We start from the raw sequence: 12639 nt of genomic DNA on the forward strand, positions 1-12639 counted from the left end.
GCACCGCTCAGCAGAGATTGGGGTGGCCTATAACAGTATTTTATAAGTTTATAGTAAACAGGAGAATTTCATTATATAAACAGCTGGGTTTTCTATTTCCAAATATGGGGAATCCACCTTGGTATGTTCCTTCAGCTCAGCAGCTGTTGGTGCAACATGAAACCTGCCCAGCACCTAACGGCCTCGTTTGAAGGTCTACTACTTCCTTCTACATTCCATTTTAAGAGTTTGACCCAAGGCAGACCCATGACTTCGCCACCAGATAATTTTTTTTTATTTCCTCACCATCCTCTGTTTCCCATCTAACACCTAGATTCTAGCTTGATGAAGAGTTTGAAGTAAGCTTGTGCATTTTGGTTGACCTAATAAAGGTACTTTAAGGTTAAAGCTATGGTTTTCCCAGTAGTGATGTATGGAAGTGAGAGCTGGACCATAAAGAAGGCTGATCGCCGAAGAATTGATGCTTTTGAATTATGGTGCTGGAGGAGACTCTTGAGAGTCCCATGGACTGTAGGAAGATCAAACCTCTTCATTCTTAAGGAAATCAGCCCTGAGTGCTCACTGGAAGGACAGATCCTGAAGCTGAGGCTCCAATACTTTGGCCACCTCATGAGAAGAGAAGACTCCCTGGAAAAGACCCTGATGTTGGGAAAGATGGAGGGCACAAGGACAAGGGGACGACAGAGGACGAGATGGTTGGACAGTGTTCTCGAAGCTACGAACATGAGTTTGACCAAACTGTGGGAGGCAGTGGAAGACAGGAGTGCCTGTTGTGCTCTGGTCCATGGGGTCATGAAGAGTCGGACACGACTAAACAACTAAACAACAACAACAACAATAAAGGTACATCGCTAACAAAGATTTTACAATAAATGGAGTGTTTTATAATAAATGCATACTTTTTAAAGGATCTTATGGTTTAATAAGGAAGTCTATTGCCTAGTTCCTCATTCTTTGTGCTGCTTCTAACAGGCCTGTTGAAAAGGAAAAGAACAAGGAAACCACATCCTTTGTGGGTAAGTAAAGATTCAAAAAAACAAAATTAAGCCAAGCTGCAACAGCAACACACACACAATAACTAAGTATCCATGAAAGCCGGTGAAAAAGTGTGTCTCAACCAGAATGCAGAATGAGAATATTAAAATGACTATGTATTGCCTTGTTTTGAATTTGTGTGATCCTGAAAAGGTATTCACAATTGCACCTCCCTATGTTCTGAGCTCGACCGCTCAAGATGCTTTAGAGGTTAATGGGAACAGGAACTGGGAACAGGGAGGTTCTGTAGAGCAGTGGCAGAAAATCTGCTGCGCATGCAGGAGGCCCCAGCTTCAACCCCAGACTTCCCCAGCAAGGTCTGAGAGAGGCCCCTGCCTTCTGAATTCCTGGACAGCTGCTGCCAGTCAGTGTAGACAATACCAAACTAGATGGACCAATGGTTTGACTCAGGTGGTGCTGTGGTCTAAACCACAGAGCCTAGGGCTTGCCGATCGGAAGGTCGGCGGTTTGAATCCCCGCGACGGGGTGAGCTCCCGTTCCTCGGTCCCTGCTCCTGCCAACCTAGCAGTTTGAAAGTACGCCAGTGCAAGTAGATAAATAGGTACTGCTCTGGCGGGAAGGCGTTTCTGTGCTCTGCTCTGGTTTCGCCAGAAGCAGCTTAGTCATGCTGGCCACATGACCCGGAAAAACTGTCTGCGGACAAACATCAGCTCCCTCGGCCAGTAAAGCGAGATGAGCCCTGCAACCCCAGAGTCGTTCGCGACTGGACTTAACTGTCAGGGGTCCCTTTACCTTTAGGCATCTTCCTATGTTCCTATGTCATCTCTTAGACAAGGTGGGGAAGGAATTTGTAAAGACTGAAGTGGGCTGGGAAAAAAAAGAGTAAGAGAAAACAAGAGAAAAGAAAAATAGGATAGGGTGCCAGATGGTGAAAATATGATACAAAGAGAGGAAGCAGAATTGAAAGGACTAATGCCGTCACAAGACACCCCATGCCAATATGTGGTTTTCAAATCTTACTGGAGGGATCAGACGTCAGTGTCTATTCTCATAACCAGTACTGGGTGAAAAGCCTGTTTCTTCCAAGTGAACAGTGAGATAGTCGCACACACCTGATACAACATATTGGGTTCAAATTTTAGTGTGCCACCAAAATTTTGGCATTCCGAAAGCCCCTCTTCATGTACAGTAAAAGGTAGACATGGCTGGGTTTCCATGGGGTGGAGTAAATATGGAGTAGGGCGGTTGTGAGAGCAGCCCTGGGATGACAGACCTGTGATTCTTCAGATGATGACGGACTACCCCTCCCATCACCCCTGATCATTGGTCATGCTGGCTGGGGCTGATGGGAGTTGGAGTCTAGTAGCATCTAGAGGACCAGAGTTCCTCCTGTAGAATAGACCAGCAATGTATCCCTTACTATAAATTGCAACCGTTCAGATCAATCTGAAATAGCCATGGATTAGCAGTGGAGATTGGATCTTGGGAGAAGCACAGTGCAGGAACTATTTAACAAAAAACACTCCTATGTTCTTCCTCTCTGTATATTTGCCCATGCAAATAATAGCATCATTGGATATACTGGGCAATTTTGTTGACACACAGGTAGGATAATATTGGGTATTCATGTCTCACCACTACATATATCTCTTGCATCTGAGGCAGTAACTCACTGGCAGAGCACGTGCTATAGCTGCCAGGGTCAGTCTCTCGTTTAGTCTCCAGCAAGGTAGGTTTGGAAAGACAGCGTGGCAGTGCGGAGCGGTGGGCATGAGCCATAAACTGCAGATTCTCAGCTTTGAATATTTCATTTTATTTTTAAAGGCTGGTTTTAGCACTTTTAGAACCAGATATACGAGAACAAAACTGGCAGGCCCTATTTCCCTCCTTTGTTTTGTGACCAACTGTCCTGCATCTGCCTGCCTGTGTTTTTAGTCAGTGAATGAGGTCGTAGCAATGGCTGACATTGAAGAAAGCAGGTCTAGCCAATTAGACAAAGAGAAGGCAAAAGAAATTCTAGAGATGGAACTTCTGGGGTCATTTTTAATAACAACAACAACAACAACAATTTATTAATACCCTACCCATCTGGCTCGGTTTCCTCAGCCACTCTGGGCGGCTTCCACAGAATATTAAAATACAATAGTCTATTAAACATTAAAAGCTTCCCTAAACAAGGCTGCCTTCAGATGTCTCCTAAAAGTCTGGTAGTTGTTTTTCTCTTTGGCATCTGGTGGGAGGGTGTTTCACAGGGCAGGTGCCACTACCAAGAAGGCCCTCTGCCTGGTTCCCTGTAACTTGGCTTCTCGCAGGGAGGGAACCGCCAGAAGGCCCTTGGCACTGGACCTCAGTTTCTGGGCAGAACGATGGAGGTGGAGACGCTCCTTCAGATATACTGGACTGAGGCCATTTTAAGGTTTTTATGTTAGTCTTCCCTGGTACTGCTGCTGCTCCATAGAAAACAAGTAGCTCTGGGTATAGCTCTGATTAGGGAGGAGGTTGTCAACCCAAACCCCAAACCTCAGGTCTTATTTTATCTCTTCCAACCCCCCCCCCAAAAAAGTGGGGTGTTTTTCTTTGTAAACAGTTTTTTAAATGGCCATCAGTATCAATGCAGATGAAGCCCATCAATATTGTACGCATCTTGCAGGGGTCAGAGCTGTAACTGAATGTGGGTTATGCCAACCCAGTAAAGTAACCTGCTGTTGCTAAACCCATTTTCCTGTGGGATGGGGCAGGAGATTAAAGTAGTCTATGACCATCCTGAAGTGTCATCCAGTGTTGCTATTCTGGCATATTTCTTATGCTGCTGGAGTAATGGACAGGAAGAGCTGGAGTATAGGTTTCTAAGAAGCCTGATCTACCCAAGCTTTGCCACCAACCACCAGATCTACTAAAGGTGTTCTCTAATGCTGGTTAAGAAAATAAGGAGAGCCTTCTGGATCAGGCCAAGGACCCACCTAGTCCAGCATCCTGTTCTCACAGTGGTAGGGTTGCCATATTTCAAAAAGTGAAAGTCCAGATGTTTGCTTGTTTATTTGGAGGATTTGCCTTCTCTGGAAAATAAATCCTGCAGACACACACGCCTACCAGTCAGTGCACAGAAGACTAGATTAGATGCACCACATATAAGGCCACTTCCTATGTTCCTTGATATTGCAGCACGTGTCACACAAATCTTATTACACATGGCAAACTGGAGAGCAGCTTCCCTTTCGCAGCCACAAAACGCAGCACAAATGAAGCATGCAAAGGAAGTTTGCAAGATAAAACAGTTGTAAATTTGCTTTTGGAAAAATCCTCAAAGCTATGACTAATTTCTACCAGTTTCAAAGTTACACACCATGTGCTTCTCGCAGGGAACATTTCTCCACCTTCTTTTTACCCAATCTGCTGGCTGTTACTCCATCATCTGTCTGAGATTGTTTCATATCTTGGGTTCCTCCATTGTAAACTGCAATTTCCACTGAAAAGCAAAAGCTAATTTTAATTGACAGTGGTCGTATACTGTTTTAAAAAGAATTAAGTTTGTAGTGTTCCCTAGGAACTGGTATTCAAAGTCATGCCCTCACTGATAACTGAAGGTAGAATACTGACATCAGGCCTAGCAGCCATTGATAGCCTTTCATGTGCTATTTGTAAGCAAAGCATGGAAGAAAGATTTTAATGCTGTGTTCAAATGGGGGGGGGGGGGATCCAGCTTCTGTGTCTACATGGAGGGCAGAACTACACAGACATAAGAAAACATGAGATTCCCGATCCCATATTTTACTTGCAAGGAAAATGCGATGATGGGGCAAATGCAAGGGAGAATCAGGGAAGGAAGGAAGTGCATAACTCTGACTTGTAGCACGTTACCTTTTCCTTTTCCCTCCTCAACCCTTTTTCCTTTTGTGTTGTGTTTTAGATTATAAATCTGTGGACAGGGACCGTCTTGCTCTCATGTAAGGCATTTTGGGATCCTTTTTGGCTTAAGAGCAGAGTAAGATGATTTAAATGGATAAAATAATAACAACTAACCCAACCACTTAATTGCCTGTTTTTCAATATTATCCTAGTTTTCTAGTTCTTATTGGTATCTCTGCAGGATCTTGTTCTGATGATGGTCCAAACAGATTGTGGCAGAGAGATTCTTAAATTTAGGCTGTTGTCTCATGCCCCCGGGAGTAAACCATGGTTCACATTGAGCCTTGGAGTCACAAATGCGATGGCACTGTTAATTCAGATCCACGCAGGTTGCATGATATGGATTGGTTTAAAGCAACAGGCCCTTCTGCTTCTTCACATGGGCACGTCAGCTAGATATGCAAATTATGGAAGCCGAAACAAATAGATTGAGAGGCATGGCCTTCACAGCTGATAAATGCAATGCACTGATAGCACTTTTGAAGATGATATGCTACTATCATGCTGCCTTTTAGCTGTGGAGCCATCAGAAAAGTTACATGATGCAAGATAAGGGAGAGGATCACTTCCTCCCTCCGCGGTTTGTCTGGCTGAGTTGCTAAAAAAAAAGGGCTGAGCAGAATATCCTGGCAAGCCTGCCGTCAGCATGGACCAAGAAGTGGTGGGGTACATTGTCCTCCTGGTCATCGTTACGCTTTTAAGCATCGTCCAAAATGGTAAGAAAGAACAAGGGAGGGGGGAGGTCAGAAAAAAAGAGGCAGACCTGAGCATTAGGCATGGGGTGAGAAAGATTTGAATGAATGCATTTAAATAATAATAATCTGTATTTGTACATGTTGTTTCAGAGCTCCTCTCAGAATCCCGCCCCTCTTTTTGTTGATTTGTCTGGGTTTTAAATTAAATACTTGCAATGTGTGTTCCAGATTCCTTAGCCTAGCAATATTGACACTAACTTCCATGTTAAATTAACACTGAGAGAATGGCACGGGGAAGAATCTCAAATCTGGCAAGTCGCAGGCTGGTGGGGATGGAAATGTTCCTTCTGGTGATAGCAGGAGGTGACCGGGCTGCTGCCTAGGTTGACTGGCAGTGGGAGGTGGGCTCCCTTGGGCGGGGGGGGGGGGACCAGACTCTTACCTGCAGGGAAACACTGAGCAGGGCTGACCCCTCACCTAGCATCAGTGCCAGCATCACCTTAGCTGCTCTACACCGATTCAGTACCATCTTGTCAGTACTGATCAGCAGTGATCAACTCCCCCCCGGAAACCAATGTCCCCACTGTGGAAGGACGTGTGGACCCAGAATTGGCCTCCACGGTCACTTACGGACTCATTGTTAAAACCGTGTTTATGGAAGACAATCTTACTTGACTACGAGTGATCGCCAAAGAAGAAGAAGCAGAAGCAGTGACTCTGGGGTTTCAGACTGGGGTCTTTCCTATCGCCACTGGGAGAAGCTGCCTGTGGACTGGACCTGGGAACCTTCTTCTTTCAAAGCTGCTGCCCTTCTACATTTCCTCTTCCCTGCTGCACTGAACTTTTTGGGTTCAGTGAGGAGTAGTGAGGAGAGAAGGGGATTAATGGAGAATGGGATTTCTGAGTTGTTGTTTTTAGAAAAACTTCAACTTACATTCTCTCCAACTCACAGGTCCTCACACACAGCGACATTATACAGTGGTACCTCAGGTTACATACGCTTCAGGTTACATATGCTTCAGGTTAAAGATTCCGCTAACTCAGAAATAGTGCTTCAGGTTAAGAACTTTGCTTCAGGATGAGAACAGAAATCGTGCTCCAGTGGCATGGCGGCAGCAGGAGGCCCCATTACCTAAAGTGGTGCTTCAGGTTAAGAACAGTTTCAGGTTAAGAACAGACCTCTGGAACAAATTAAGTACTTAATCCGAGGTACCACTGTATATGCAACAGAGAGCATAAAGTCCAGAAGGAGAACAAAAAGTTTGAGAAGCAGTAGAGAGAGGAGGAGTATCTATTTAGAGCATCAAGCTGCCCTTTTAGACAAGTTTGTTCTGGATCCTGGAGGGATGCCGTTGATCACTGAAACCGTATCTTTGTTATAGTGACTAACAACTTGCAGCAAAATGTTTGGGTTTCTCGGCATTCTTCAGATGCCCCAACATGACTCAGATAGTGCTGTGGCCACGGTGGTAGATGCAGGACACCAATTTAGCAACACAGCTAGTAGCACCATTCTCTGTCCTGCTCCTGTCTTGAATTAGCAGCATTATATCAGTGCAATTGTGTAAACGAGTCAGGCTCTGTGCCTGGAGGCCATTCTTCTTATGTTAAATTCTCAGGATACTGCAACAAGGCAGCAAGGAGTATCCGATTCCCAAACACACTGAATTGGTAACCCAAGAACTACCAATTCAGGTAGGAACCAACAGTTCTTTCTGGCTGAAGGCCTTACTGAAATTGCTGCAGTGCTTTCCAAGGCTAGAGAGACATTGTGTGCATTTTTCAAAGAAAAGCACAGCAGTTTTAGTAATGGCTAAGGCAACAGAACTTGGGTATTTGCAACCCCCTTAAAAACCAACCTTATGTTTTGGAGTCCCAGCACCATTTTTGAAAATTAAGAAAGCAGTTTGAGAGAGAGGATTTTCAGCAGAGGAATGAAAGGAGTTCTTAATCTTTCCTCCCCAAAATTTCAGTGGCTCTCAGCCAGCATCAGGCTTAGATTGGTGTCAGTTGCTGCTGGACTCTGGGCTCATGAAAGGTGCCTCTGGACCTTCACACCTTACAAAGACACCTGCAAGACTACCAACAGCAATGCTTGTTTGGAAAGGGATAACATATTCCAGGCATTGATTTTCCATATATATTGACTTTCCTTGCTTTACTATCCCAAATTCCATTCCTTCAAGCCATCCAAAAATTGAAAGTGATATTTGTGAAACATTAAGTTGATATTTTGTTAAGTCGTTGTTTGATGTTACTATGTTACAGAAATATCCTGATTTATAATTTAACTGTTTATTACATCACTTTTTTGGAAAAATTAATTTGCATTGCATTGGTTTATGGAACTGTTTGTTTTTTCCGTCTTTGACATTGTTTCTTAGCCACTTTGGGCTTCCCACAGGTAGGAAAAGTGGGACGTTAATATTGAAATGAAATGAAAATAAGCCTTTCTTCTCTTTTCTTTTCTTTTCTTTTTTCTCTCTCTTCTCTTCTCTTCTCTTCTCTTCTCTTCTCTTCTCTTCTCTTCCCTTCCCTTCCCTTCCTTCCTTCCTTCCTAAAACAGCCTTTTTTGCAAGCAAAGTAGAGCAGGAAAGCAAGAACAGTACGGGCAAAATTGTTCACCGTGGCGGTACATCTCCCTTTGAGCGAGTCTTTACAGCCAAGTGAGTATTTATTTTGCGTGTCATGGGAAAGAGGAGTGAAATGGCAAACAATACAGCTGTAATTGCTGCAGACACAAGGCTTGTATCTAAAGAGAGATTCTGGGGCTCAAATTTGCTTTGATACTATTCCTACCCACCACCCCCATCCCAGAAAGCTGGCCTTCTAAGACTTTGAGCAGATCCACACCATACCTTTAAAGCGTATTCAATGCATATTTAAAGCACATGACTTCCCCCCGAGAATCTTGGGGACTCTGGCTCTGTTAGATGTTCCCAGGATTAATTGGGGAAGTCATGTGCTTTAAAAGTGCATTGGGTGTCCTTTAAATGTACGGTGTGGCTCTCTCCTTCATGTTGTTGTTGACTCCGGTTTTTGAAACACAATGGCCTTGCTAGTTAGGCAAATGAGATGAAGTAAGGCTTGTTCTTATGCTCACCCCTCACCTCCTCTGGTGTAGCCACCAGGATGGGTCTGGAAGGTTTTGCTTACATTTTAGATTAACCACAGTTTGTTATGATGTTCATACTTGGACAATATGTGGTTAGTCTTAACCATGGCTTGCTGAAATGAGCCAACCTGAAATCAAGGTTTACATAGCTAACAAACCATGGTTCCAATTAAAAGCTTCCTTCCCCAATTGTCTGTGTTTCAATTTGTGCACTGTACTTACATAAAAAAAATTGTAGATAACAGTTGTGACATGAACATCCCTTTGAGATTGCTATCTTTCTGATTTTACATTAAGCTTCCCTGTGATTGATATGCGCCTTGTCCTTTGCTTCGAATTGCATGGAGACATTTTCTTGCTCTCAGTATGACGATATCCCTTTCTAAAAATAACTTCCTAGCCAAAACTGCAGAGACGCCTACCCTACCTTTCTTGCCGTGCTTTGGTGTGCTGGCTTGCTGTGTAGTCAAGGTAATGTATTCAGAGTCCTCTTCACACCATCCCCCTAGGGGTGTGTACACATTGCCTGATAATGTGCATTCAGTGCTGCATGCAGGCATGCTTGGGAGGGGGCTGCGCACATGATGTTGTCCCTATGCCATCCCTGGTTAAGCTAAAGTGCATTCTGCAGCAACAGTTTTATTCCGTTTTGTGCAAAGAGCGCACGTCTCAAGCACTTGCGGCATTCAAATATACACAGAGAGTGTTTTCTTAGGTCACCTCCTACTGGGGAAGACCTCATCATGGTGCAAGACTGGGCCACTTCCTCTCTTCTACAAGACTTCCGCAGAATATTGTAATGCATGGGGGGGAGGGAGGGAGGGAGGAAGTTACATCATTTCCACCAGAGCTTGGGAGGTGGGTGACTAACCTAATGAGGGGAGGGGAGGGGAGCACCTTCATGTGTACTACTTCATATACACTCCCACCTGTAAGTAAAGACAACACAAGCAGTATTTCCTGCTTTAGGCAACGTTATTGTGCCAAGGGATGCACAACCGCAAATCACTGTCGACAAAAGCGCTCTGCAAAAAAAGAGAGAGCCCTGTGCGTTTCAGATCCCGCATGTGTACGTAGCCTAGGTTTTGCATTTATCAAGGCAAAATAGCAAATACTGCAGTTTCCTCTTTTTTTTATTGATACAGCAAGAAAAGAAAAAAGAGAAAACACAAATACCAAAGTACACACAGGAATAACAATAGACACAAAATTTTCTTAGCAAACAGTAAGACATAAATTGGTCTTAACACTAAAGACCCAACTTCCCGTCTATTCCATATTTCGATTTCCTATAACTTATTGCCAATGCACACTTTTATCATAATTAAACTTTTTCTTAATATATTTTAATTCTTATATCTGCCTTGCAGCTATTACTGAAGTTCCTCGAATGCTGCAACCGAGTTTAAACTACTATATTTCTATTTCCACAGGGCTCGTCCTCTGAAAGCCATAATAGTTAAACCACTTTGAATCGTCGAAACAAAATAGAAAAAATTCCTTCCAGTAGCACCTTAGAGACCAACTAAGTTTGTTATTGGGATGAGCTTTCATGTGCATGGTATCTGAAGAAGTGTGCACGCACACAAAAGCTCATACCAATAACAAACTTAGTTGAATCGTGCTCAAGGTTGCATTTTAATCCAAGTGAAGTGACAATGTCTAATGACAAATGCCTTTCCTACTTCTCTTTAGCTCCTGCTGCCTTTGCGGGACTGATGTACTTGTTTGTGAGACAGAAGTACTTTGTTGGCTATATGGGGGAAAGGACACAGAGGTAATTCCCCACTTACATCTTCTCAAAAGTTCTAAGATGGCGGCTCACTGGTCCATTCCTTGTTTTCCCTCCCCACCCCCCATAACAAGAGATGTTCTGGCTCTCCTTATGTTACTGGACTACAGATTCTATTGCCGCCCTTTAAGAGAAAGGGCAGGGTAGAAATGGAAATAAATTTAACAATTCCAGCCCATTGGCCATGTTGGCTGGGGCTGATGGGAGTTGGAGTCCACCAATGTCTGGAGGCCCGTCGATATCCTGCCACTATTCTAGATTCTCCTAATCAGTTTGTCAGGCTTATTTTGACATTGTGTTTTCCTTTTCACCTAGAATAATGCCTGCAGAGAAATACATGTGGGAAATTGCTTCTTTGGAATGTAGATTTTTCAGTAATGAAAATAGGAGAAAAGAGCACTTCTTGTGTATTTCTTTGTGTTTTCCCTCCACGGAGCAAAAATATACGGTCACATTCATTTAAAGCACTCTCATACCACTTTAATGGTCATGGCTTCTAGTCCTAGACTAGACCCTTCACCTTCCCTTTCAATCCTGATTGTATTTCACAAAGACTGGATGTCATGGGTGTTATTGTTACTGCTGTATCAGCTCTCAACTGCACACACTGGAGTTGTATGATGTTTAGGCACCATTAGAATTACAGCAGTCAGTGTCCTCATTGGTGTGGCAATGCAAAATCCCTGAAGTCAATGGAACCTTACACAGAGGGTCTCTGGTCTCTTGGCTTCCACATACCCCATCACGTCCCTGAATTAAATATGCAAGGCTATTGAATTTTGTTTCAAGTATAATCAGTGACTATCATTTTTAATAGCTAGGATAAGATATATACGTCTCTTAAATGGAACCGTCTTGGTTACTGAGATGCATAAATTTTGCCCTGTGCACTGAATTCATCTGCTGATTTACACCTGCGCGGCTCACTCAAAATTAATTGTGCTTGCCAAGACATACATCAGTGCAGAGTTTGACCCCATTAATCTGAACATCTGAGCTCTATTTAAGTTGAGCTTGACCTTCATGACAGATAGAGAGGTTTAGCTCGTTTCTTGCAAATCAATATATTCTTACCTACTGCTTTTTCTCTCTCTTTCTCTCTCTCTCTCTTAGCACTCCTGGTTACATTTTCGGAAAACGCATCATAGCTTTCCTGTTCCTTATGTCTGCCGCTGGAGTCCTCAACTATTACCTGGGTTACTTTTTTGGAAGCGATTTTCAAATGTATATAAAAACCATAACTGGTACCATCTCCCCACTGCTGCTTATTCCTTAAATCTCTGTAGACAGAGAGGGAAGGAGGTGAAAGAGAATGGAGGTCAGTGTGCTTAGCCAATCAATATCCAGAAGCAGATGTTTGAAATGAACCTACAAAGCTGCTTTTAGATTGCCATAAATCCAATGCTCCTTGGGACTTTGTAGTTTTCATTTAACACAGATTTTTCCCCCCTACAAGAAAATGATTTATTGTACACAGTTGGCATGTCTTTGGGAGAAGAGTAATATGTTCCTGTAATTTATCAGGCTCCCTCCTTTAAATGGGTTTGGTCACTGAATTCTTAAGTGCAAGGAAAATTTTATGCTGCCATCATTAAAAAAAATATTTTTACAAGATTCTAAGACATAATGCTTGATTTTTTTAGTCTTCTTGAATTTGTAATTCCTATGATAGTTAATGGCACTGAGGCTTCCATTTTGGTAGAAATAGAACCAGCCATCTGGCTCAAAGCCCTATTTTTATCATTATCACGTTGGCTTAATATACATAAGAATAAAGTATGATATACATTTTGGAACATGCTGTTATTTTAATAAAGTTATTTACAGTGACAAAACTATTAGTTTTATTCTTTGATCCCTGTCATTCCTGAAGTCCACAATGTTTTTATCGGACCAAATCATGTCCAAAGTGCTGGGTGTGATCTTGAGAGGTAACACAAAATCTTCGCCAGGTGTAAGAGTTTAAAGCAAAAACAACAAAAATAAAAATGCATGAAAGTGTTATATGACAAGCTTTGGTAATATTGGTGAAAACTGGTTGTGCGAACAGGGAACAGATTTTAAGTCACTCAATACTCAAATGATATACAACATTATTTCCTTTTTATGTATAATATGCTAATTAACATTGATTG

General features: G+C 42.9%; 1 protein-coding gene across 1 annotated transcript; it reads left to right on the plus strand.

The window, feature by feature from the left end:
* Positions 1-5362: 5362 nt before the first annotated feature.
* Positions 5363-12396, plus strand: ALOX5AP (arachidonate 5-lipoxygenase activating protein). Its single transcript, XM_079974604.1, has 5 exons — positions 5363-5618; positions 8164-8263; positions 9113-9183; positions 10408-10489; positions 11618-12396. Exons 1-5 carry the CDS (start codon positions 5549-5551, stop codon positions 11778-11780), a joined length of 486 nt encoding a protein of 161 aa, XP_079830730.1. The 5' UTR covers positions 5363-5548; the 3' UTR covers positions 11781-12396.
* Positions 12397-12639: the final 243 nt, after the last annotated feature.

The sequence above is a fragment of the Podarcis cretensis genome (assembly GCF_951804945.1).
Source record: "Podarcis cretensis genome assembly, chromosome: 4".
Taxonomy (NCBI): Eukaryota; Metazoa; Chordata; class Lepidosauria; order Squamata; family Lacertidae; genus Podarcis; species Podarcis cretensis.

Bases quoted from the DNA above. Each gene is read 5' to 3' on its own strand.
- ALOX5AP (XM_079974604.1), top strand. From the start codon at position 5,549: ATGGACCAAGAAGTGGTGGGGTACATTGTCCTCCTGGTCATCGTTACG. The intron at 9,184-10,407 runs GTAATGTATTCA...ACTTCTCTTTAG, and splicing joins TGGCTTGCTGTGTAGTCAAG to CTCCTGCTGCCTTTGCGGGA. The intron at 10,490-11,617 runs GTAATTCCCCAC...TCTCTCTCTTAG, and splicing joins ATGGGGGAAAGGACACAGAG to CACTCCTGGTTACATTTTCG.